This window comes from Pipra filicauda, unplaced genomic scaffold (genome assembly GCF_003945595.2).
Source record: "Pipra filicauda isolate LSUMZ 115617 unplaced genomic scaffold, ASM394559v2 scaffold129_size2064235_pilon, whole genome shotgun sequence".
Lineage (NCBI taxonomy): Eukaryota > Metazoa > Chordata > Aves > Passeriformes > Pipridae > Pipra > Pipra filicauda.
The window spans coordinates 1493426-1520770 of record NW_024103762.1 but is presented as its reverse complement, the minus strand read 5'-3'; the positions used below and the strand labels follow the sequence as shown (position 1 = coordinate 1520770).

General features: G+C 37.4%; 1 protein-coding gene across 4 annotated transcripts in view; it reads left to right on the top strand.

Annotated features, from left to right (window-relative positions):
- Window positions 1-26817, top strand: part of LOC113990613 (transformation/transcription domain associated protein) — a 75987-nt gene extending 49170 nt beyond the window's left edge. For all 4 annotated transcript variants that reach the window (XM_039391123.1, XM_039391127.1, XM_027726173.2 and 1 more), the window contains 15 exons: window positions 2075-2266; window positions 4385-4580; window positions 4831-5096; window positions 5824-5924; window positions 8490-8691; window positions 9814-9978; window positions 11088-11178; window positions 12684-12883; window positions 13648-13909; window positions 20444-20669; window positions 21229-21446; window positions 22983-23167; window positions 23419-23622; window positions 24526-24720; window positions 25481-26817. In XM_039391123.1, the coding sequence (XP_039247057.1) occupies window positions 2075-2266; window positions 4385-4580; window positions 4831-5096; window positions 5824-5924; window positions 8490-8691; window positions 9814-9978; window positions 11088-11178; window positions 12684-12883; window positions 13648-13909; window positions 20444-20669; window positions 21229-21446; window positions 22983-23167; window positions 23419-23622; window positions 24526-24720; window positions 25481-25765 (2988 nt within the window). In that variant the 3' untranslated portion in view covers window positions 25766-26817. The remainder of the gene's footprint in view (window positions 1-2074; window positions 2267-4384; window positions 4581-4830; window positions 5097-5823; window positions 5925-8489; window positions 8692-9813; window positions 9979-11087; window positions 11179-12683; window positions 12884-13647; window positions 13910-20443; window positions 20670-21228; window positions 21447-22982; window positions 23168-23418; window positions 23623-24525; window positions 24721-25480) is intronic.
- The last annotated feature ends 528 nt before the right edge of the window (window positions 26818-27345 follow it).

Genomic DNA, 27345 nt, shown 5'->3' with positions numbered 1-27345 from the left:
GCTGAATTATGCATTTTTTTAAAAAATGTAGTTATATTTATTCTGCTGTGACACCTTCTTTTGTCAGAGGGGAAAATAAGTGGATGCAATCAGTATGTTTTGCTTTAAAGGCTAAACTGTGAAAACCATAAAAGTTATTACATTGATTAAAGGTAGTGTTGTCTTTTGATGGAACCTAAATTAAGGGGGTTCCAACCATTGCTGCATTTGAAATGGTATTTTTCTATGTTTGTAGTACTGATGGTTCAAATTAAATAGGTGTCTCTAAATATGGATTTTATCATTTATCAGCCCATATGAAGCCAAATCTGTAAGTACCAAGCTGCATATGCAACAAAAATTTTCTTTAGGGTACTATTTACATTTTGATTAACTTCTTTTGTTCTTATAACTTTTGGTATTTTGTGTGTTATTTAAGTGTGCAGCTTCAGAGGCTAATTATAAAAATGAGTTTATTTGAGAAGCTTTTAAAGGCTAAAATAAGAATTGTATTGTACAGTGTGTTATAAACCTTGAGCTCGAACAGAATAAAATAGATCATGTCTGACAGGTTCTGGGTTTGGAGAATTGCAAGTTGAGTGGAAGTGCCAACCTCGAGTAAGTGCTGATGTGCTCTAGCTGCAGTTATATTAAATGAGGTATTTTCAGTAATGAGACATTTACTAAATGACTAAGGAGAAGGTGCTGCTGAAGCCATAAATGGAGCTTTTGTGGCTCTACTCAGGTTCTTGTGAAAGTGTCAGGACACGTTTGCATAAATATTAGGATCTGGAAGAATAATTGATTCTATGCTGCTGTACTCACTACTCCAATTCTATTGATATTCCTTAACATGGCTGTTCTTTATCAAGTTCCATGGTTGATTCACAAGAAAGGCCAGAAAGGATGGCAAATATCTATCAGTTTTCATAAATCTTTGTGAAAGATCTTTAATAATCTACCCATTAATGTTGAGCTATTAAAACAGCAAGTAGCCTTTGATAGGACCCAAGACTCATTTCCATTTGCTCACATTGCCATTGTGTTTAATGATGCAGTAGATAATGTAATAAAGAAAGAGATTGTTTTCACTATGTAAGTGTAAGGTTGCTACCTGGCAGTTTCTCTTTGCTGGCTCAGGTGTAAAAGTCAGCTGAGGATTACAGAAATAACAATTGCAGTGGTTACCATACAGTGTATCAACAACAGGGTAATGCAGAGGGATTTCTGGATTGCACATCAAACCATAAAGGGCGTGATGTAAAGCAGAAGAAAAAGGAGTGAAAAAGTTGTAGATTAAAAACCTGCAGTGTCAGTTGGTGAGCACTGGCTCAGTGCAAGTTTATTGTAAAATGCTCACAGAATTTAGGTGCTGGACAATTCAGGTGCCTTGCTGAGTTTAGTTGCCATATTTCTACTGTTCCAGGATTTAAGAAAGTGGTTTAAAATTATTTTTTAAATTATTTTAGCACTGTGACTTGACTTTGCACCTGTGCTCAGAAATTAACATAAATGGGAAGGTTTGTTGTAGATTACTTGAAAAAACACTAGCTGTTTATTTTCATAAACTAAACAATGCCCTAGAGCAGACAGCAGGGAGTATAATGCTACATAATGTGCTGACAGGAAGGGACAGGATCTTTTTAAGTGAGAAGCTGATGTTACTTGTTCTGGAGCCCCTGAAGCATTGCAGAGGTAGTGTGTGTTATCTGCTGAGAAGCATCTTTTTTTCTTTTTACAGGGTGAATTGGTTTGCTGTGAGCTTCCTGCTCCTGTGGCAGGGCTGCTCTCACTGCTCAGCTGCCTTGAGCTGCATTACAGTTGTCAGTGTAAAAACACCCCAACAGCAGGTTGGACCCAGGCACTTCTACTCTTGGGCCGAACTGGCAATTTATTTGCTAGCCTGCCCTTGCCAGTAACATTAGGAGAGGTGAAACTCCTCTAGTGACATAAATATTGATGTTTTAACCTGATATTTTTAGAAAACGAGATAATATTGATAAACATTAAAGCTGTTCGTTTAAGAAGGCTTTTAAAAAAGTAATTTAACTGTTTGAGTACGAATGATCTTTACCAGATACCATCTTATTACCAGGTGGAGTTGAGCTGCCCAAAAGAGATGGCCTGGAAAGTGAACATGTACAGAGGGTACCTGGCAATCTGCCACCCCGAGGAGCAGCAGCTGAACTTCATCGAGCGCCTGGTGGAGATGGCGAGCAGTTTGGCCATCCGGGAATGGCGGAGGCTTCCTCACGTGGTCTCACACGTTCACACTCCCCTTCTCCAGGTAAGAGTGAAAAGGCCAGTTGTTTTCCAGCAGCAGGTTTGAGAACTTTTATTAACTATGAGTGTAAAATATTTTAGTCGATCGTTTTTTCGGAATGGTATTTTTTTGATTAAAGGGTGCGGAATGCGTGTTTTGATTTTTTTTTTTTTTTTTAATGTACTCGTTTCTAAGAGTTCATGAGAAATTGGGACCATTTTTTTTTTTTTAAGACCTCCAGGAATACTTTTGGGAAGCTGCTGGCACGATTCTGGTTATATGGAATATGCAGTTTAATTATTATGTGAAATGAAATAACATGCATTGCATGGTGAAAAATGTATGGGATGTGTCCATTGCAACTTTCATACATATGTTGCCATAACAAAAATGGACTTTGGTTTTTCCTTTTGAAATGTGTTGTTGTTGTTGTTTTGTCTTGGATTTAATCATGTAAATAATTCATCTTGCAACTGTAAGAGAAGAATTTTTGAGAGTAGATGTTATTACCAAACTGAACTTAATGGAAGTAGGTGCCTAAATCCATCTTTAAAAAATTGAATTTGGCCTTGAGTTGCTTTCAGCAGCTTCTTGAAAATGAACCTTGTGTCCTCTGACTTGTGTGATACAGCTGGAGCCAGTGTGGAAGTGGGGCTGGGGCAGGATTGTGCTTGGCTGTGTGGGATCTGGGCAGAACATGCTGTTCATTTCTCATTTAAGCTGACTTTGTCCCTGTTTAAGTGTCCTATAAACATATACCTGATGAAGATTAGATCTTGTTCCTGTGGAGGAAACCTTTCATCCCCAGGGGAGCAATTGTAGAATATCTCAGTGCAACATGATCTGAGATTTCATAACAGGGATGCATTTCTTGAAAGGCCATTGCTCAGAACTATGAATGAACCTGTAGAAGTGCAGAGGACCTTGATTTCTGAGTTCTCTTTGATATAGTGGCTTCTATAATTCTGTTTAAAATGAATAGTTTCATCCTGTGTGTCATGCTAGGTGTGATTCATAAGTAACTAATCTACACTATCTAAGAAGGTACCTCTGCTACAATTACCTCTACTAAAACTACCTCCCACAGAAGCTCATACCTTGGAATTTTTATAAGTGGATGCATCAGATAAAGTGAATGAATATGGAAGTTTTCTCCATATTCAGAGAAAGTTGCCAAGTAAATAGGTTCAGTTTGTGAGCTCAGAAGGAGGCTTCTTGATGAATTTAATTCCTTCCTACTAAGTTTTCACACGTACTTCTAGTATTTTTCCCCCACCAAGAATGGCAGCATGAAAGAATTAGTATTGCTAAATAAAGTGCTTTCAGATATCAATTAAAATAAGCTTTTAAAACAATCTAATATGTATATATCCCTCATGAAGAAATGATAAATTAGTCAGTGACTGACAGAGGTACAAATGCAGGCATGAATTTGCACTGCAGTAATTACTTTTTTTTTTAATATCAGATAGTATGTGATTAAATACCCATGAGAAAATTAAATTTATGTGATGAATGGGTGTAGGATGAAGGTTAAGCTATTGTGAGAGCTGATACTGAGATGACTGTAGGAAAATATTACTTTAATTTATTTTGTTTCAAGAGATTTCACTCTGTAAATTCGAACTGCCTTTTTTTTTTCTCAAATAGTTATCTCATTTAGTTGATTAACAATGAATACAACTGTTATCTGCCAAGTGGTAGCTTAGAGAATACTACATTGGCTTTATTGTACTACAGGTAATTAAATTCCATTAAAGTTTGTGGCCCTTTTCTTCAGGTGGTTGAAGTTTTAACAAACTGTCTGCTGCCTTTAGTAGGTTTGAGACTACTGCCATCTTCTGTTTGTTCCTCTCCTTAATTTGGGGATAGGAGAGGTCAGTGAAAACCTGTTCTAAACTTCAGTAACTTCCCAAAGCTCAGGTCTTTGCAGAATCCAAGTAACATATCAGGGGCACATAGATACTGTTTCTCTGGACATTCAGGCTTCTATCAAGAAGTCAGAGTATCTATCAGTATCTATCAGTATCTATCAGTATCTATCAGTATCTATCAGTATCTATCAGTATCTATCAGTATCTATCAAGTATCTATCATAGAATTGATACTTAATTTATATTTATATTGTTTAATGTTTTCTAGGCAGCACAGCAAATAATTGAACTTCAAGAAGCAGCCCAAATAAATGCAGGATTGCAACCAACTAATCTGGGGAGGAACAACAGCTTACATGATATGAAGACTGTTGTAAAGACTTGGAGAAACAGGTTACCTATTGTGTCAGATGATTTATCCCACTGGAGCAGCATTTTCATGTGGAGACAACATCATTACCAGGGTAAATCTGCCTGGTCCAGTGTGCATTCATCATAGAATGTTCCAGACATTGTCTGAAATAAGTTCTTGGTTGTTTTTTTTTTTATTTCAACGTACAGGAGTGTTGATTTTGACAAGTTTTTGATTTTACTCAGTTTTCATTTAAGTGTTTCATTACCTTAAGTCATCCATTTCAAATGTGTTGCTGTATAAGGTGCCACTGTATGTATAATTTTATTTATAACGACAAACATTTCATGGTGTGTTTCCAGCCATTGTGACTGCCTATGAAAACAGTTCTCAGCATGATCCCAGTTCCAACAATGCCATGTTGGGAGTTCATGCCTCTGCATCAGCAATTATCCAGTATGGAAAGATAGCTCGGAAACAAGGGCTGGTCAACGTGGCGCTGGACATCCTGAGCCGCATCCACACCATTCCAACCGTGCCCATCGTGGATTGCTTCCAGAAGATTCGGCAGCAAGTGAAATGTTATCTGCAGCTGGCTGGAGTCATGGGCAAAAATGAATGTATGCAGGTACAGCAGCTTTAGCACTGCAGGTGTCCTTGGAACTCGTGGGATTACAGGGGCCATGAGATATATTGATTTAAACAGGCTCCCTGTGTCCAGGACAGGGGCTGAATTTCCTTGGCCACGTTACGCCCTGCAGGGAGTGGTGTTTTAAGTACTGCTGTTATAGTCCAAAGCATTTAATGTCCTCTTTGAACTGAAAACTGTGAATATATTAAAAACAGCTGAACCAAAAGTAAAATGGAAGGATATTTTTTGAAATCTTACAAGATTGATAAATGGAAGGGACTTGAAAAATTAAATTACTTATATAGGAAGAAGCCCCACTACTGCAAGACTAACTGAAGCTCCAAATCAATGCTAAGTGCCTGATTCATGAGTGGTGGATGCTGTCAAACTGAAGTGAAATTGTATGTGTTGAAAGGAGAAAACTGTGATTTCAGGCAAAACCCACTGGCACGGGATCAGCAAATGGACCTTGTAATAAATATAGCATAAAATAAATAATATTATAACTTAAAGTGAAAAAGATAACCTGATGAATGTTGTCTATGTGTATTTGTTTTGCATAGACCAGTGGAAACTTAAAATTGTTTTCAGTCTATTTTTTTTAAAATGAAAATTAAATGCTAGAAACTCAGGCTATTTAAATTTCAAGAGAATATTTTGGCACTTTCATCTTAATAAAGTCTTCCATTTTAAAAGGCTTTTCTCACTAAGACTTATTTAACAGGGTCTTGAAGTTATTGAATCAACCAATCTGAAGTACTTCACCAAGGAGATGACTGCTGAGTTTTATGCACTGAAGGGAATGTTCTTGGCACAGATTAACAAGTGAGTATCTGGCTGGAAGAGGCACCAGCACACAGCTGAGAAAAATGCAGCTGAAGTATTTCAACACGGGGAGCAGAAAAGCTGGTCCATATGTTTCTACCAGCCTAAAATTTGTCACAACTGTATAAGAAAGTAAAAGTATCTGTGAGAGTTCCTTTGCAGTTTGAAGATGTAACAGTTGGTCGTATTTCAAAGTATTGGAGGAAATATCTAGTTAAAGCAAACATTGTGCCAGTTGGATTTTTTCCAAGTTTTATATTTCATGGGATCAGATGGAAGGGGCAGGGAGAATAGGTTTGCCCAATTGATGCTTTTTTTTTCTTCTCTTGTTCTGTGAGTGCTCAGAAAAACCGATGTTTAACTGATGTCTTTGTGTAGTTGGCAAATGGAGGTTGCTTTGTTTCATTTCTGTTTCATTGTCATTGACTGTGTCCCTTTAATAGCTGCAGCTGGTCAAGACATGGGGAAATGTGTGGTGATGTAGTTCAGAGTTCTCAGGTAAATCTGGTGTGTGGAATGTGGAAATGGAACATTCATTTCAGATAATTGAATTGAAAAGCCTCATATGGTGTGTGTTGGAGACATCTTGCACTGCAGCACTTAAACACCTAAGATAAAGCCTTCCTTTCACACAACGACTTTTGTGATGGTTTTGCTTTATACTGACAGGCATTTTACTGTTTTGAGAAAGGTCTCTCTTTAATTCAGTAAACAAATATCTCAGCAGTCAAATTTTGTTTGGCGATGCCAAAAAACCCCCTTCCAATTTCAACAGCTTTTAATATGCCTGGGATTTAATGGCAACATTGCTATGTGTTACATATGGAAGGAATAATTCCTTTACCACTACATTGTGGCCACTTAAGGAATGAAATCCATCAGGTTTTAAGCTGTACATTGCAACCTCACATAGCAATTTAAGTCAGGAAATGATGAATATCTTCTGTGGATACAAGAGAGAATTTTAAATAGGCAGAATGCAATTACTTTGATGGAGAGTGCAGTGGGCTTTTATATGGTCACAGGCTTAATTTTAGTTGAGGTGTAAAGAGAAGGAAGTGTACCTCCCCCATGCTTTTTAATTTTTTTAAATTCTTGCAGATAAAAGCAGCTAAATTGTCTCTATTCCTTCCTTTAGGTTAAAATGGATAAAGGTTTCTGTTTAAAACATGGTTCTGATGTTTTTTAACCTTACCAAAAAATATGCAGGCATGACCATGAGGTGAGGAATTTAAGAAGGTTTCAGCTGGGACCAAGGGCAGTGTTGAACCTGAAAATGTGACTGTGATTACTTGTGTGTCAACTAAACTGAAGTTAAAGGTCACCTCTGCTCTTGCATCACCCTGTGCTGCCCAGTGGCTGGGCAAGGTGATAGAAACCATTTTAAGAAAGTCATCTGAGGTGTCAAGGATGATGGATTGTAGAGAAGGAGAACAGAAAACAGAGAAGTTCCCTTTCTATAGAGGGGAAGCAGTGATACAAAGTCATCCAGCAGCTGCTGCTGGGGTAGTTCGCTTCAAAACCTCCATCCGGGGTGCAGGAAGCCTCTGAAAGCAAGGAACATTAATGTAGCCTAGAAACTAATACATGACAGATAAAGCTGTTTTCCTTTTCATAGTTTTGCCTCAATAGCTGGTCATTTTAATTAAGTACTATCCTCCAAGCTAATATTTTTGTAATAAAAGTGCAGGCAATTTTACAAAAATGAGTCAAACAAGCATTGCATTACTTTTGTATGGTTGATTTCAATGCTTATTCTATAAGGGAGAAATGAAGCTTTCTGTTAATAAGGAGGCTTGAAATGTTTAAAAAATGTCTTAATTTCAGTAATGCTTATGGGAGTTTTCTCATCCTTTATTTTTGTGCCTAAAAAGTAACATAGATTCAAGGGCTATATATATTGGGATGAATCATGCCTCATCTTGGACAAGGAACACTTGAGGAAACATAGAGAAAACATGTATCAAACAAATAACCTTTTGGTTACCCAGAACTGTGTGATTAACCTTTAAATTCCTTCACTTTTCCCACTGAAAAAATAAACTTTTACAGCTGTGGGGATGAGGACCTGACTGTTTCCAGAAAATGATTGTAAAATTTTTCACGACTTTGCTGGGAGAGGAGTTAAATAAGATGCAGTTCTCTAAAAGATAACTACTATAACATCTTTCTAATGTTGCTTTAGTCCCTTTTTATGTTCAGCAGAGCAGCATTCTTAAATGCATTTGCTTCTGCTCCTCTTGTGTTATCATTTGCTCTTCTTACTCCCAGTGTCACTGCTTGGGTTCCCATTGCAGTGCACTGGAAGCTTTTTTCTTTTTTTTTTTTTTAAGGGAGTATCTGGAAATCTTAAACACTTACATAATTGTGTCCATTATAAAGCATTTACTTCTGTAGGTGCTGAACATCAAGGACTGCAATGACAAAACAGTCATAAGAGACCTTACTAGAGAACTTACACTGAGTATTAAGAAAGTAATTGCCTGCCCTGTCAGAAATCTGATTTCTATAATTTAGTAACTGTTTCTTAGCATAAAACTCATATTCTTCCTCATCGCTGTGCAGGTCTGAAGAAGCAAACAAAGCTTTTTCTGCAGCTGTGCAAATGCACGACGTGCTGGTGAAAGCCTGGGCCATGTGGGGGGATTACCTGGAGAACATCTTTGTGAAGGAAAGGCAGCTCCACCTGGGGGTATCTGCCATCACTTGCTACCTGCACGCCTGCCGTCACCAGAACGAGAGCAAGTCAAGGAAATACTTAGCAAAGGTGAGATCCAGAGGTTTCAAAAAGAATTGGAGCCTTCAGGCTCCAATTGGGATTGGCTGGGATAATGTTCGGTGCCCAAATTTGTGCAATTAGAGAAACAATTACTGAGGGAAAGCTTTAATTTTGGTAGAAAGTCTTCATGGGGCTGCTCTTGGTTGCATGTAACTCATCTGGGGTTTTTTTACTTCATTGAGAAGTCTGGGGTTTCCTGTAGTTGTGGAACTTTTTTGTAGAAGGAAGAGGACAAATCACATCCAGCCTTTTTGCTACATAATGCAGTGAAATACCTGCAGAAAGGCATCCCTTGGTCCTTTAAAAAGTAACATAATTTGAGCTCTTCTAATCATTACTATGGATAAATAGTATTAACTTTTACCTCAGTATTGCATTTTATTCCAGATAAGCCTTTTCTGTGCATTTTTACTCTGAAATGCAACAAAATTTTGCCCCAAAAAAGCTATTTGTAGTATATGTTGCTCAGTTTGGGGATATTTAATCTCTCTCATGAAGAAAATTAAAAAAATCATAGCAGGCCATGAAAGACAATCTGTTCTGAACATGAAAAAACACAGAAAATACTCTTTGAGATTAAAGGTGACCTCAATAGCACCCTGAAGTTTATTAGTCTCCCTGTTTGGCTGCATAACAATTAATGATTTTTAGTCAGTGCTTAATATATTTACATTTAAATTAAACTAGAAAAAGTATCATTAAGGGTGAACTGTTAAAATAATTAACAACACCCAAAGAAATAATCAAGTTCCTGCATCAAGGTTCATTTATCTGAATTGCATATTTTAGGTTCTAGAAACATGCCCTTATTTTCTATCTGCACCTGCAAACAAAACCCAAAGAATTCCTGGAATGCAGTCATGTTCATTTGCTTCTTTCTGTCTTGTTTCATAGCAAGGAGTGCACTTAGATTTATTTTTACATCCTTTAAATATTATTTCTAAGGGAAAAAAATAACATTGGCAAAGCATAATGAGTGTAAGTTCTTGTGTCTGAGGCAACTTTAACACTTGCAAAGACTCCACAGTCATATCAGTAAAATAGCTCTGTGTTTTTCTGCATCATAATGATTGATGTGTCTTAAATTTAAGCACTGAAATTCTCTTCTAGGTTCTTTGGCTGCTGAGTTTTGATGATGATAAGAACACCTTGGCAGATGCAGTGGACAAATATTGTATTGGTGTCCCACCCATCCAGTGGCTGGCCTGGATCCCACAGCTGTTGACGTGCCTGGTTGGCTCAGAGGGCAAACTCCTCCTGAACCTCATCAGTCAGGTGCAGAAGATAATCTCTAATTCTCTATTGGCTGTAATCTTTGTTTTTAGAATGAGATGTCTTGCAACCCCAGTGTGCTCAGCTGTCTTCTGACAGAAAAAACAAATTTTGACAAGTTGTAGTTGCTTTTTTATTTGTTGAGATCTGTATAAAATCTTTAGATATGACTGCTTGCTTGGAAGTTGTACTGTAGTTGGAGCTTAGACTCATAAAAGTCACAGATACTCCTGTTTATCTTGCCTTTAGACTTCAGGTCCTTTGAAGGGATATAAAACTAAAACATACCAAATTTTCTGTGTTACTATTTTAAAACTCTTCAAATAACTTTTTGAACTACAGCATGAAGCATTTGGTTAGTGATCTGCCATAATATCATATTACTGAACATTTTGCAAAATTTCTGCCTCTTACCTTATCCATTTGGATGAAGAAGGGATCCATGATTTAATAGAATTGTGGGCTGGAGAAGCCTCAAACAATGTCTTAAGAAGTGCTCTATCATGGGTAGTGTGAACCATAGTAGACTTATGGTTCTTTCCTTTAATAGATACTGAGATTTACAGATTTTAAAGGGGATGCTGGATGCCAACATCTCTTTAGCTTTTTTTTTTTTTTTTTTAATGGAAGCCATAAAATCCTTTTTAATTTTGGGTGACATTGATATCCCCTTGCATTAAGTGCTACAATTAGATGGAGTAAGGTTACTCTCTAATGGGCTTTCTTACCAAGTATCGTGGGGCTTGCTGGGAACTGTGGCCTAATTTAAAGACTAACCACTGTCATTAAGTCTGTTTTTCTTCCATTATGCACATGAGTAAGATCTTTGAGCTGGCCCAGCTGGTGCTCTGACATTATGCTGTTTTCAGGTTTATTAGGCAATATGATCTGGAAGCCCTAATTAGGTAATGCCTGAACAGTGTGTGTAGGGAGTTACCATTTCATTCTCTTCATGTTTCTGTTACTGAAAAAATCTTTAATTTCCATAAACTGTTATTTAATACAAAGAGCCGATTATTACCAAATTGTACTTATTTACCACACAATCTGTACATGTTGGTGTGATCTGTAGCCAGTATTCCTTGACTGAGTATATGTGTGTCTCCAAATAGGTGGGAAGAGTCTATCCCCAAGCTGTTTACTTTCCTATCAGGACCCTCTATTTGACCTTGAAGATAGAACAGCGAGAGCGCTACAAAAGTGGTGAGCTTGATCTTGATGAAATTATTTGTCCTCTTTGTAACTCAGTTATTAGTTTGAGTTTCACCTGATTTTACTGAGAAAAGAGATTCTCTAGAAAATGTACCAACTCAGCAAGGCTAAGGAAGAAAATTCTTGATAAACTTTGCTTGCATTGATTTGTTACTGTGAAGTTAAATCTACAGATGACTTAAACTGTCTTGAATTTTCTTGTAAAAAATATTCACCAAGAGGAGTTTCATCTCCTTCATTTTCCTGTCACCTTAATTGAGAATCAAATGTTCTCTCATGGATATTTATCTTTATAAATTTGTGGAGAAGTAGAAAATTCTTGGTTTATAAATACAGGAGAGCATCACAGCCTTCTAAGACATTCTAGTCTAATTTTCATTGGCAGCATGAACCTTACAACATTCAGTTTGTTTTCAAAGGAGCCACACTTGTAAAATGAATGTCTTCATATTAACTTCTTATGGTGAATTATCAAGTAAAATGAGCATCTAAGTTTACACAAAATAAAATCAATATTGACTTTGAGAAATGTCTGGGAAGTGGGGAGAACATTCAGCAACTTGCACAACACCTTTTTTCCTCAAGAACAAATCAAGTTTAGAATAGTTATGTCAAATGATTCCACAGAATTTAGTTGTTCTTTTGTCTCCTAATTTCCTGGGAATCCCAGGAGAGCTGCTTGAAGAACTCTGCCTTCAGTTGTGTGTTCTTTATTACAAAGTGCACTGTTTATTTAATTGCCTTTTTCACTTGAAAATTAGTTCACTAAATTTCTGCATGAGATTTTGCAGGACACTAATTAAATAATGTTTTATTTTTCTGTGGCTGCTCCTTTGCAGAAGGAGGAGGTGCCCACATACCCTAATAATTCATTCACATCCAGCAACAGAAGTTTCTGTGCAAAATTCTTGATATTGCCCCATGCACATATATAATAACCAGTAAAATATTTTCCTGTAGGCTCTGCCACAAACTAATGCTTTGTCTGTGGGTTGTGTGAGCTAGTGGGGGGCATCTGATAAAGCAGAGCTCTGTCCTAAATCACTGTCTGACGAAGTTGTCATGCAAGAATGTTCTGTACTAAAAGATACACACTGTGACAATTTGTCTGTTGTTGGCATCAGCATATTTATTCTTCAGTTACGTGTGAAAGATCTCCCCAAAAGGGAGGGGAAGGAAACGCCCATAATTCAAATAGTTTGATCCTGTATGAAACAATGTCTGTTACTTCAACAGCATGGATTGGTAATTTAAAAGCCAAGGCTACACACCTCCTGTGGGGCTTTGAGGAGTGTTTATTTTGCTTTAGTATTGAAAGGTCTGTACCATTAAACAGCATTTTTACAGAAGTTTTTCAAAATTCAGATTAATTAACGTGATTAATACCTAATGTAAATCTAAAGCCAATTCTTGGAACAATTTATTTTATTTCATACAGGAACGTATCAAGTTCATGAAAGGTAATTCTTATTTTCTTTTTAATTTTCACTTCCCAGATTCTGGGCAACAGCAGCCAAGTTCAGTTGGGAATCAGTCCCACTCTGCCTCAGACCCTGGGCCAATCCGAGCCACTGCACCAATGTGGAGATGCAGCAGAATTATGCACATGCAGCGGGAATTGCATCCAACACTTTTGTCTTCTCTGGAAGGCATTGTGGATCAGATGGTCTGGTTCAGAGAGAACTGGCATGAAGAGGTATTTGGCTTTAATACACCTTCATATCTGTGTATCGTCTCAGGAAAAGTTAACTGCAAAATATTTATCCATAGTTAATTTTAAGCATTAAAACATAACTATTTGTTTGGATTAGTGAACTGATGTATCTGTAGAACTGACTGTTCTGATTGGAGTTGAAGGGTCTTGGTTATTTCTGGAAGCAGTACAGAGATTTTCTAAAGCTATTAATTTGATGAATGCATCTAGGATTGAAGCTGTTCCTTGTACTAACTGAAACTGTATATTCTTACAGTGGGTTTCACAGATACCAGTTTCCCTGTGGATCTGCTGCTCTGTGACAGGTTGTGATTATGACCTGAAGTTTGAATTACAACAGAGAGCAGATGGACCTGCCACTCTGACTCTGATTTGCCTCTCAAAGTGTTGGGCTGTTCTGTTCTGCCTAACTAGAACAGTGTTTATTTGAAGAAGGTTTCCTCATATCACATAATCTTTTTCAAATATCACAAAATATGAAATCTGAAAGTTAGCTGCTGTTGAAAGAGGAAGGTGTCCTTTGTGTTGCAGCATGTCCCCTGCTCAGCTTGTTTGCAGTGCTGGTGAGAATCGGTGCTGTCATTCTGATTGACCATCTGATGCAATTTAAGAGCAGGGTTTTAAGTAGATGTTTCTGAGAGGATAATTTTACTGCACAAAACGTAGTGCAAGAATAAATGTTTGGTGTCAAATCAGAAGGCTTAAATCTTCCTGACTGTTTTGCCTCTTTTATTTTTCATCCTTAGGTTCTTAGACAACTGCAGCAGGGCCTGGCCAAGTGCTATTCGGTTGCCTTTGAGAAAAGTGGAGCTGTTTCAGATGCCAAAATCACTCCTCATACACTAAATTTCGTCAAGAAGTTAGTCAGCACTTTTGGAGTAGGTCTTGAGAACGTCTCTAATGTGTCCACCATGTTTTCTAGTGCAGCCTCAGAGTCATTAGCTAGGAGAGCACAGGCAACAGCTCAAGATCCCGTGTTCCAGAAATTAAAAGGGCAATTTACAACAGGTAAATGTTTAAAATGTTTTCTTAAATGTTACTTTTAATCTCCAGAGAAATCTCCCTCAGTTCAGCTGTGAAGGCATTCTGCTCTTTTATTCCAATATCTTTCCTGAGAAAAAATTTAGAAAACAGCACCTTTCTGTCATGCACCAAACCTGAAATAGTTTGTTCCAATCTTCTGTGGAGTAATAAAGATAATTCAAGTGAAAAACAGACATCAACATAGAGAATGAGTATATTGTTGTATTTTTATTACCTAAAGCTGTGGTTTGATCACAGATGTGTTTAAAGATAAGTTAGATTACTTCACTATAATATTTTGCTATTTGCATAGAACTGCCTGCTGGATCTGAGGGACAATAATGATCTCTGCTTTACAATCATGACAGAATTTAATGCAATTTTCACTGCAGAACTCCAAACTGACAGTATTATGTGAGGTCTTTCAAAACAGTCTACTTCTGATGAGTAAGATTAGTGTTTTGGATAACTAGATTATAAAAATCCTATTACCCAAATTTACATCATTTGGTAAATTGAATCAATAACTTTAATCAGATCTAATAAAAAAAGATACTTAAGGGAAGTAGCTTCTTTGCTTCATTCGTTTTCTCTTAACCAGTGGTTACATATTTGAGTATCTGCTGTTGATTTAAAATTCTGAGAAAAGCTTGTGTACAGGAGCACGTGGGTTTGATTTGTTTGGTGAAAGGTGTGAAGGCCACACAGCTCCTACATGGCAGAGGGTGACCCTGATTGCTGTCAGCGCTTTGGATTGCCAGGACTTTGAGGTTTGCATCAATTCCTCCTCAAACATAAGCATTTGAGAGCATTTGACAGGTAGACTTGTGATGTTTTTTCAAGCATTTTAGTGATAATATTGTGAAAATAAGTGATTTGATGGGAATCTTGTGAAAGTAACTCAGTTGCAGGCATGACCTACATATCTTGTGCACACCATGGTTTGCATGATGTCCTTTCTGAGCACAACAGTTGCATGACAGCAGATAATGAAAGTCCGGAACCATATGATGAAATTTTTACTGGAAGAAGTGTACTAGGGAGGGAAATGGAAGTAGAAACATTTTGTGTGTCTTCAGTGGGAGCATACAGGGAGGAAAAAAAAATTATTGGGCAAGGATTAATGGGATGAAATTTAACCCATCCAAAATATTGGATTCTGTACCTAGAGCTGGGTAATAATGCCAGGCACAGGTGTAAGTTGGGAGAGGAGTGGCTGGAGAGCAGCCCTGCAGACAGGGAACTGGGGGTGCTGTAGATCCCTTCCAGCTGAAATACTCTACATTAAATGTAAGTTTGGACTTATTTTTCAGTTTTAGTAATCATTTATATGTCTTTGCATTGCAATAGTAGTATAACCACTCATATATACTCAACAAAAATAACTCAAATATAAGAAAAATGTTGGTCTGTTGTAGTATCTCCTGGTTTCTCTCCTGTGAGCATCAGAGAGGTCTGAGATTTCAAAGGTGTAAAGGAAATGTAAATACAACACCAGACTCAAGTATGCAATATCTGAAGCAATATTTCAGAACATTTCTAGAGAAACATTTAAGAGAGTTTAATTACAATTCAGTTACAAGTTTTAATTAAAATAGAAAATGGGAAGGATTTCCAGTTTTTTTATGCTGGTGTGAATTTTTTGCATATCTGGGATATATAAATGGCAGTTAAGGTTTTCAGATTTTTCTCTCTTAATCACAGCATTTATCAAGAATAATATGGAAGAACATAAAATTCAAAGAACAACAACATAGGCTTGGACATAAAAATCATGTAAAGTCATCAAATGCAAAGTGTTTCTCAGTAAACTTATGTTTAATAACGGTAATTAGTTTTTTGTTGAAGGTTTCATGTTTTATTTTCTAAGTATAATGAAATACAAGTGTCTGCAGGATACAAATAATTATTTTGCTTAGTACTGGAATTGATTTTATTCTAATCTAATACATTCAGTGTTTTAATTCACAATTTAAATGTGAAAACAGCAGAAATTAGACCAATCAGCATACATACTAATTTTTGTAATGTAATTCATTATGCGGAAAATGAAAATAAGTTTTTTATTGATTTTGTAATAACAGTAAAATATACATAAATAAATGAATATTGAAGTTAGGAAAGGCTGTTTTAACACTATGAGAAACCATTTGTAGACCATTCCTAATGTGTCTTTCTGGCACAGTAGAACCTTCACATTTGCTTTTCTGAATCTCAGTACTCGTTGCATCTGGGTGATGGACAGATAATTACAGTGGTTGCCTTCCATTTCTCAAGTATCCACACTGAGGAGCTGTCTTGGAGTAAACTCTTTTCTCCAATTATTTCCAGATTAATGCTGACAGCTGTGTTCTATACGTACATTCAGCTGGGTTTGGTTGCCTAATCATTTCCATTAATATCAGAGTTGCATCTTGATTCCTGTTTGGAGCCACTGGGGACTCTCACACCATTTCTTATATTCTAAATACTTTGCAGCAGTCTGGACTGTTGGAGCTGTGATAGGTCACTTTATCCATCCTAATGTTGTATTATAAAAACAAATTTTACTTTGAATTTTTTTTCTTGTAACTTCAAATGCATAGTTCTTTGACCATCTGTTCTTTGTTCCTTCTCTCCTTTTCTGCTAAACCTTTGACATCAAAGAACAGGCAAATGCTGAAAAATACTCCCTTTGAGAGCTCTCTCAGCAGTGAAAGCAGAAGAAAAGCTGCCTCAATTGTCCTTTTGTGGGCAGATGATAGTTTGGAGTTTGGATCAGCTTCCTTCTGCAGCCATCTCTCCACTCAAGCTGAATACGAATGGAAACTTCCAAAATATACCCTTAAAGAGCAAGATAATTTCCTCGAGAGTTTTGTCACCCAGCACAATGAATTCTTCCCTGTGAGTGGAAAGTGCAGGCAGAAGGAAGCTCCTAGTGTGGCTCTGAACTGTGGGGAGAGGGCAGGGGAAAGATCTGTTAATAGATTTCAGCTTTTTTAAGGATTTCTTCTTCCCCCCCTCCGCCCCCCTCAAGTTTGAGCATAGCATCCCTTTAGTAGCTCTTTCTTTGCTTCCCTTCCAATTTTTAGATAACAGGATGTTATCCAGGAAATCCAGATCAAGAGATTAGAGTTAGCATCATATTTGACCTTGGTGTCTGGTCTATGCAGGCTTGGTTTTCTGGAGCTGAGTGATAAACCTGAAGTTCTGCTTCATAATTCTGCTTTCCTGTCACTGAGATTTTTCATCTTTGTTGGTGCTTTCCAAAAGTTCTTGTGAGATTAGGAAGAAGTTTTGGGAAACTGTAGAATATATAAATGTTTGAATAATAACTTCTAAAGCAAGACAGTGCTTCTCTCTTGGAGAATGCTTGGATCTTCTTCAGTATCATGTGCATAAAAAATTTGACCTGTTCTATAAAGCTAAGTTTATATTTCAGTCCTGAGTAATATCTTACATGATGAATGTCATGGTTTTTTTGTTGGAGATCCTTGGGTTGGAAACTTTAAAGTGTAAACATGCTTTGCCTATGGTCAGAATAATCTTCAAAATCTTCAAGTCAACTGGTGCTTGCTCTAAAAGCATTAATAGACTGTTGCTTTTCATTGATCAGAACTATTTTCTGACAGTATAGCAGGAGGGGTTTATTTTTTAGTTCTGGAGACTTAGTTTGGAGGTCTTTTCTTTGTTTTCCTGATGCTGTGTTAATGTTCTGTAGGTCAAGGATTTGGGTGACACAGAGGATTTGGTACTCTAATTTTGCTACCTCAAGTGTATTTTTTGGTGTTGCTTCATGACAAGTGATGGTAGAGCTCTCAATCAAAATGTGTTAAGCTTTATCTAGTTGTGTTAAGAGCCATCAGGATTTTTTTAGGTCTGTCTCACTGGGAGGAAGATTGGGCCCTGTTTGTCTTTGCACTGGGAGTGGCAAGAAACTTGAGAAGCTTTGAGAAGAGAGAGCAAACTGCTTCTGCTGCAGTCTGTGTCATGGGCTTCTGGGAACATCTCCATTAAAGATGGGGGGGGAAACTTCCCATCCTGTTTAGAACAAGATGGTGCAAGTAGTAAAGTATTTTAGACTAGCGTGTGTTAGCTTGAGAAAGCTCTTCTTCAGTACTGTGTACTGAAAAAATGGATTTTTTTGAAACAAAAAAACTGTTTATATAGATTAAGATGCCTGCAAAGCAGAGAGACTTTGTACACAAATGATGTTTGGTCTTGTATTTCCCCTTCTTCCAGCTGAAGTGATTTTTCTTCTCAGATGGGCTCTCTGTGACACGAGCAGAAAGACTAATTGAACTCTGTTTTTCCCATCTGCCACTGGGAAACAAAAGAACAACAAAAATCCCAAAATAGGCATTCAGCAAACTAGAGCTGCTCTTGTGCTGAACTGAAGGACTTTTTTTTTGTAAGGAATATATATTGGTGTGTATTTTTACCACTTCGGTGGATTCACATTAGCACAAAAACTAGTTGCAGTTGGAGGAGACTCTCCTGCACTTCAGAGATTCAGGAGATAAATGATGCAATAATTTTGTCACTTTGATGAAATGATTTACTCCCACTGCTCACTAGAGGGTAGGCTTGGGATTATAATAAGTGTGTTTTACAGTGGTATTGCAATAGATGCACTGCCCAGGCAGAGAAAGAAAAGGGAATAACAGAGTTATGCTAATTTCCCTCATCCATAAATATGAAACTGTATTTTTCATTATAGACTTTTTTTCTTACAGAAATGGAAAGGATTTTGTATGTGGTGGGTTTTTGCTCAGTTTTAGACTAGTAGACTTGGGGCTTTCACTGAAAGCTTTCAACATATCAGTATGTTGTGGATACACAATGAAATATGTTGGATTATGGTTCTCTGATATTTTGTTTAGGTATCAGAATAGCAAAATGAAAGAATCCTGGGCTGCATTGTTTCCTTTGCTATTGCCATCTTTACATGTAAAGAAAAGAACTAAAAGTGTATGTATGGAATGATATGAGCTCTTCTGGCTAAAAGAATGAATGGTCTGAGCTTGTCAGACTTCTGAGTGGTTTAATTGTGGTCGTAAGAAACTTTTATATGCAGTAATTGCTGTGTGCACATACTTAATTCACTCTTGGCACACTTGCAGATAGATGTTTGTAGCATATTTATGTGGTTCTTCTTTTAGCAGCACTCATGTTTGTTTTGGGTTTTTTGTCAACTTAGGAAAATACTGAGTGTATGTAATATTGAAATGAAGGTTCTGCAATAAGAGTTAAACTCATTTTTGAGACTGTGTTAGTTTTCTGCTGTATTTGCATCATAATGAAGATTCTACTCTTCTTTAGTGGTAAATATCAAAAATACCAAATTGACATTCTCTTTTTCTTGCTGTTGCCTTTTCACTTGAGAGATGTTGAACTTGAAATGGCGTCTTTCAGACTGGTGTGGAAATGAGTTTTAAAAATTCAAGTCTGTTAGTTCATTTGCACAGTTTGGATACCATAACTGATGAGGTTTGCAGAGAGCAGTTTGTCTTCTTATCCAAGTGTGTTTAATCTCTTTGTAGTGGTACTGAAGTGCCCAACCATCCTTTCATTTATATGTTTATTCATTTCTCCTCTTTTGGGAAATACAAAGACATTTATTTATTTATTTGTTTGCTTTGTTCTGAAGCTGGACTGAGAGCAACGTTGGGAGGATGGTATTGGTGTGGCCCAGAAAATGATCAGTATTGCAGTGATTTCTGTTACAGAATTACTTGCATGATGTACTGAAGACCATGTACTGACCTTGAGAAAGTTCTTTCCTCATGTGCATGTGGTCTAAAGGAGATAATTCACACTGTAATACTGTTAATATTGCAATGGAAACGTTGGGCTGTTCACATAATATTGTCATTTTTGCTTAGACTCTTGTATCTGTTTTTCCTGTAGTGACTTTCAGTTGTTATCTAAGCCAGGAAAGAATAAGAATTTTCTTGCAGTTCAGAATAGGAGAATAACAGTAATAAGAGTCATACTCCTTGTCCTCACAGATTCCATGTTGTGTCCTCAATTGAAGTTCTTTCATCCCTTTTAGAAGCAAAAAGTCCCCACTGATTTAAATAAATAAATGAATGATGTGTAATGAAAGAGGCAGAAAATTATAGTGCTACACTGTAAAATAAGCCTACTTTTCCTCTTTCACAAATGGTCTGATCTCATAATTTGGGTTTTTTACTGTTTTTTTTCTATTCCATCTGGTTGCAGTATGGAGACAATTCAATACATTAATGGTATTTAAATTTTTCACAATATATTTTTCTAATGTTTGACTAAACCAGGAAAATGTTGGGAGGTTCATTATATACCAAATAACAGAATATTTTAGAGCTGTATACAGAAAAGAGGTAGCAGATTCTGACAGGTTTAAGGTATATATAATGTTAGGACTTTGCTGAAAGGTTTTCTGTAGAGCTGAAACGTTCAAGAGTCTGTCTTTTGAAGGCAGTGCAGCTCTGGGGGGATTGTGTGTTTGACTTGCACTATTGAATTGGGTGACTTGTTTTTGTTTGTTTTTTTCAGATTTTGACTTCAGTGTGCCAGGGTCAATGAAACTTCACAACCTTATCTCTAAACTAAAGAAATGGATCAAAATTCTGGAGGCAAAAACTAAACAGCTTCCAAAGTTCTTCCTCATAGAGGAAAAGTGCCGCTTTCTAAGTAACTTCTCAGCTCAGACTGCAGAAGTAGAGATACCTGGGGAATTCCTTATGCCAAAGCCAACACATTACTACATCAAGATAGCAAGGTAACCTAAAAATACCCTTTGGTAGATGTAATTCTGAAAACAGAGGAGAAATTAAAGCCTTCCCATCCATTCACTCTGCAAAAGTAGATGTTGTGTACATTTTATATATATAAATTACATATAGAGAGTCATACTTTAACACCCTTTTTATTTTATCCTTCAATAATTTTACATTGCATCACTAAATGAGTGTACTTAGAAGAAGAGTATATTTGGTTTTCTTGTATAGTGATGTAAGTTGAGATTAGTGCTTCTGTTGTAATCAATAGAGATACTATTCTTCAAAACAGTGGTAAAGGTCTCATCTAATGATTAATTGTGCTCAAGAACTGTGTTTTCTTAAAAGCAAATAAAATGCAGCAGGACAGCTTTTTAAACTACAAAATAGAATCCACAGGCCAGCTGAATAATAGAATTGTACTTTGTAATACAGTTGTACTGCCTTATTTATTTTGTCTATTTTTGTTTGGTTTGGGTTTGGGTTTTTTTTTTTCCATCACGATATAATATCAGAGGAGGTTATCCCAGGGTGCCTTAATTGTCCCTTTCTTCCTGCCAGGTTTATGCCAAGGGTGGAGATAGTTCAGAAGCACAACACTGCAGCCCGAAGGTTGTACATCCGAGGCCACAACGGGAAGATCTACCCGTACCTGGTGATGAACGACGCGTGTCTGACCGAGTCGCGCAGGGAGGAGCGGGTGCTGCAGCTCCTCCGCCTCCTCAACCCCTGCCTGGAGAAGAGGAAGGAAACCACAAAAAGACACTTGTTTTTTACAGGTACTGAAAAGAGAGAGGCTTACATTGTTTTTTAAATGTGTGTTATACTCGAAGGTTATGTTTGCCGAAGTTTTTTTTGACCGCTGCTCATCGCTGATTGTGAAGGTTTTGGTTATTCAGAAGGGAAATTCATATATGCCCGGGTGATTAGTCTTGGCTGGCACTGTAGCACCTCTCTGAAGAGGGGTGTTTTGTGTGTTGGGAGGAATTTCCTGTAATTTGGGGGTGTCTATCCTCAGGCAGCTTTGGCTTCGTCAGCCTTGACTGTCTAATGTCACTCCCTTTGAACAGATATCTTCATGAATGAGAACACTTTCTGGCAAGCTTTACATTAAATAAAGGAAATCTTGCTGACAGCCTCCATCCCCCAATTTCTTTTTACTGAGGTAAACCAGCAAACAAACATACAGGTGTAGCATATTACCTGTAAACAATGCTAAAGTGTAAAAGAATCAGAAACATGGATAATGAAGAACAGAGGGTTAGGGTTTTGCATCAGTCTGAGGCAAGAATAACAGAAATGCAATAGATAAAGCCTTGAAAAATATGCTAAACGTGGCCACTGATAGAGAAATAAATCCTGTATATAACAAGCTTCATTAGATAGCATGTTTTTTTTTTCAAAGAGCTGTTTTTAATCTATAGTGTTTTGTGGTTTGATACTATTTGAAAGAACCTAAAGAACGTTCATTTCTCTGCTGCCAGAGGTTAATGGAAGCAGACCAGGAGGAACAGCTCATTAACACCCTTTCTGCAGCAAGCATTTTCTTCTTTGAGATTGAAGAAGTTACATCAAACAATTTAAATGCATTTAAACAACTTTTCCTTATATTTCTGAGGTTAATGATGAGAGAACAGTTTTGGTGGTAGCTGGAGGTCGCTGTCAAACAGGACCAACAGTGTCACTGGAAAAGCCAGCTATGGAAGAGGCCTTGTCTGTCTTTATGGAGGTGGGGATGCACAGAAGACTTGGTAGAATAATAAATCAGTTAAGCACCATAAAAGCACAAATAGGGTTTTTGCAAGTTTACTGCCCATCAAAGAAAAGCTCAGTGGCTTAAATTTTCTTATTATTGAGTATTTTTCTCTGTCTTCACTATTTTACTTCCAGACAGTGTCATTTAAACATCTATTCCTCAACCGTGTCCAGAATTTTTTTCCTCCAGTTTTTCTGAATCACTCTAAGTACCCTATTAAGCTAAGTAGTTTTGTCCTTCAGAATAATTTTTATTGACATAATGTAATCAGATATTATGAACCTGTTTGCACCAAGCATTACCCTTGTCCTAAAGCTAAAGAAAAGTAGGAAGAATGATGAGTGCTCAGTTTTTTTTGAAAACACTGTTGATATTTCTGTTAAGATAAAAAACCCCACCACACTGCTGTAATACTTCTTTAACTGAGCTTATGAGTTATGAGTGCAGCAATAAAAATTTTCTCTTGACACACTTCAGGAGTGTTGTAAGGGCTGATGTGTCAGTCTTTGGGCTCTGGCTGAGCTGTTAAGTTGTTCTGCTCTCTCTGTCCCGTTCCCAGTGCCCCGTGTTGTGGCGGTTTCTCCGCAGATGCGTCTGGTCGAGGACAACCCGTCGTCGCTGTCGCTGGTGGAGATCTACAAGCAGCGCTGTGCCAAGAAGGGCATCGAGCACGACAACCCCATTTCCCGCTACTACGACCGGCTGGCCACGGTGCAGGCCCGGGGCACTCAAGCCAGTCATCAGGTAGAACGAATTTGATTCCAGGGCTTTCCTTGAGCACTCTGCTGGTCCCTGTGCCCCAGCCCGACTCTTCACCTCTCGTTAGGTGTGAGGCAGAAACAGCGCCAAACATTTCAGAGTTCAAGTTCAGGGTGCTTTTCCTGAAACGAGATACAGCAATTAAGAGAAGCTTGGTAGTTGCTTTTGGTCTATTTGTCTGTTGCTAAGAAGTGTATTAAAAATGACCTCTTTCAAGTAATACTTTTCCTGTGTAGGTTCTCAGAGACATCCTTAAGGAAGTGCAGAGTAACATGGTCCCACGGAGCATGTTGAAGGAATGGGCCCTGCACACGTTCCCCAATGCCACGGATTACTGGACTTTCAGGAAGATGTTCACTATCCAGTTGGCCCTGATTGGCTTTGCAGAATTCATCTTTCACTTAAATAGACTCAACCCTGAAATGCTGCAGATTGCCCAGGTATGCTGTACTTTGTTCTAGGTGTGTGCTGTTGTCCTTCATCAGGTGGAAATTTGGACTATACTTCTGAAATGAGTCAAAATTCAACATATATAATTAACAGTGCATTTCAGTAAGGTTTTCATTTATATGTGATTGCACATCTTGTAGGTAGTAATTTAAACTGCAGTCCCTGTGGGCATCAACTCTGCCTTCTGTGAGTTTAGAACTTTGTCTGTAAAACCCTTCTTAGATATTGGAATTCTTCATGTAAATGACTGATAAGTCTCTCTTTTTAGTGCTCCTTCAAATATATTGCTTTGAAGATACCTCTGTGTCAAACAGATTTAAGAAAAATAAAATTTAGGGGCTTTATTTTCTTAAAGGGCCATATCCCTTTTCAAATACTGTTCTCTTTTCAGCATTGCTACAACTCCTATTAATAGAGATTTTTTTCTGTTTTAACCCAACATTTAAAATGAGCCTTGCCACCCTAAGGTGGTATTTTTATAAGTCTCAATGTCATTTTAATGCATGGAGGGCTGTAGTCTGTGTAGCAATTAAGATTCTTTAATCCCTCCAGATAAAATCAGCTGCTGATACTGAACGCTGACCCAGAGATCTGTTGGCAGTGACTCCTTACAGATTGTGCTACAGAAGAAACTATTCCTCAAGTTTGGTATAACAATAACCTGTATTTAGTAAGGGGTTTGGACACAATGTTTTGAGAGAAATACATACTTGATTTTTGCATACTTTTATAACTTTTTTCCTCAAAAACCATTTGGCTAAACGAGTGAAAAGCTATTGAAATACTATTGATACTCTGAGTTTTAACAGTAAACAAAAATCCATCTTCTTTTGGTTTTATGAATGGAAAATTGTTCCTTTAATTACTTTTGGGCCTGTTTCTTTTAAATCCAGGACACTGGCAAGCTGAACGTGGCTTACTTTCGCTTCGACATTAACGATGCCACTGGAGATTTGGACGCCAATCGTCCCGTTCCGTTCCGGCTCACACCGAACATCTCGGAATTCCTCACCACCATCGGGGTGTCTGGGCCCCTGACTGCATCCATGATTGCAGTAGCTCGCTGCTTTGCACAGCCAAACTTCAAGGTTTGTGCACCCTTTGCAAGATTATTTGCCAGCTGGTATTTGGCAATTTATAAACTAAACATTTTTGGTTAGGGTAGAAACCGAAAGGCGTGTATTTGTTTTGAAATCTTACCCAGAGGTTGTCACAAAGGCCAGCTGAAATGCTGGAAATGTGCCTTTTTGGAAATGTTTTAGTTGTTACAGGAAAACATTTGAGTCAGACTGGACACCTAAAAGTTTGTTTTAGAAGCTTGAGACCGTTGGAGTTGACAGATTAATATCAATAACTCAACTCAGTGATGAGAAAAAACAGGAAACTATTTGTTGCAGGTATTTCTTTTTCATCCAAGTCTAAAACTGGCCAATATACACACATGCATATATAATGGATACATATGTATCTATATGTATGTTGTAGTCAATGCTCTTGCCCTGTTTGGCAGAAAACAGTATTCCCTGAGAGTGTAATGACTGTGCAAAAAAACCCAGCTTTGCAAAATACTCCTGATCTTTGCCCAAGACTTCTGTGAGTGTGTGTGGGGAAAGTCATGAATTTAGTGGAGTCACTTAAAAATAGAATGTACACGACTTTTTTATGTAAAGAAACACCTTGAGAAGGAATAATAAAAGACTGTTGGAAGCCACACTCGTCTTACAAAGACTGAAATTGCAAAAGTGTCAAAATGCTGTTGACTAAAATCTAGTTACAGTTCTGTAATCTGAGAGAACCTGATGGTTCTTTGGATTAAATGTAACAGTCTGATTTTTCTTCTTCATTTAGGTTGATGGCATCCTAAAAACTGTGCTGAGGGACGAAATAATTGCATGGCACAAAAAAACCCAAGAGGACACATCCTCTCCACTCTCAGCAGCTGGGCAGCCCGAGAACATGGACAGCCAGCAGCTGGTGTCACTGGTCCAAAAGGCTGTCACTGCCATCATGACTCGACTGCACAACCTGGCTCAGTTTGAAGGAGGAGAAAGCAAAGTCAACACTCTGGTAGCAGCTGCAAACAGCCTGGATAATCTGTGTCGGATGGACCCCGCCTGGCACCCCTGGCTGTGACTTGAAAGTTTCAATAGTGTAGTTTTTGTTTGTTTGTTTTGGTTTTTTGTATTTTTGTTTTTGTTTCTTTTGTTTTGTTGTTGTTTGTTTTGGGTTTTGATTTTGTGTTTGTTTTTTTTGCTGTTGTTTGTGGTGTGAGCCATACATTGTGTTAAGAAAATGTGAAAAAAACCCGCTTTCCAGCCCGTGGCTTACCTGTCACTCTGCCTTCTGTCAGTTTTTATTGTTGTGTTTACAGTAGTACCATGGTTTTACTGTTTTTTAATTTCATGAGATGTTTCCTTCTGTTTAAGAAGTTTGTTTTAATATGCAACAGCAGCTTTCACAAATAGATTAAAGTGAGGAGAGAAAAATAATATACAGAAAAATCTTATTTTATGATGAAGACTATGAAACTAGCATTGTTAGATTTAGTGTCTGCCATTCCTAATAACCTGCAGTATATAAATTTTTTATACAGTAGTAAGTAATTTTAAAAAAGAAAGATACAGTATTCCCTGTTACTGAATTTTACTCTGTGGAATTTTACTTAATCACTCTCTCTTCATTATGCCAAATTGAAGGCACAAATAAATTCTCTTCCTTTAAGTTTGCTTCAAATTTACATGAGCAATGTTAGTTTGTACAGACAATTTTGTACCAAATGTTATAGAGGTGAGTTTTTGTTAGGCACTGAGAAAATGATGATCAAATTGTGCTGACTTTTCCTGGAGCACAAGCTATGTACAGTAAAAGTGTAAACCATTTAGAGTATTTGGGTTAGCTGTGGACAGTGTTTGGGGGGGAAGTTTATAAAAGGATGGAAAAAGCCATCCTTTCATACATGTATTTGGCTGTAATAGATAAAAAATGAAATCCTATGAAATTCTCTTTACTGTTTAGAATTACAGTAGCTTCTTTAGAATGAATCTGGTCCTTTGTAATTTAAGAAAAGAGCAGTTAATGTTTCACTTGTCTTTCTGTTGTGTTAGCATTTTTATAAAACTTCGATGTTGAGAATGTTAAATTTGTACAGAGTGATTTTTTCAAAATAAATATTTTGTAAAACTCTGTATGGTATTCATTTCATTTAGAACATTATTAATACCAGAATAAGAGTATGGTTCTTCTTTGTATAATGAATCAAGCATGACTCCTTCACTCCCATGCTTGGTTTCTCTGTTCCTTATGTATGGAAGTGAGTAGGATAGAAGGAGTCATGCTGAATGCCAGTATGTACAAGTGGAAGCTCAAATAAATGAATGTTAAGGATTATAACAGGATTTGGAGAACAAACATATCTTTTCGAGGGGGGGCAAAGATTTGCTTCCTGATCCAAATCATGTTGGCAAGAATAATCTGAACTTTCTTCTTATAAAACATAGCGCTTCCTGCATGTGTCACAACATGCTCTATCTGCAGTCATTCACAGCTCAGAGCCTTCATGACTTGAAGGGAATTGTTGGCTTCCCTTTATTGAGGATTGTAACGTTTGCAGCTGTGAAGTACAGCACAGGCTGTGTCAGAGGAGTTGCAGTGTCATTTCTTAATCATTTGCACGTCTTAGATATGTGTGACTCTGAGAGATTGCAGCATTCCCC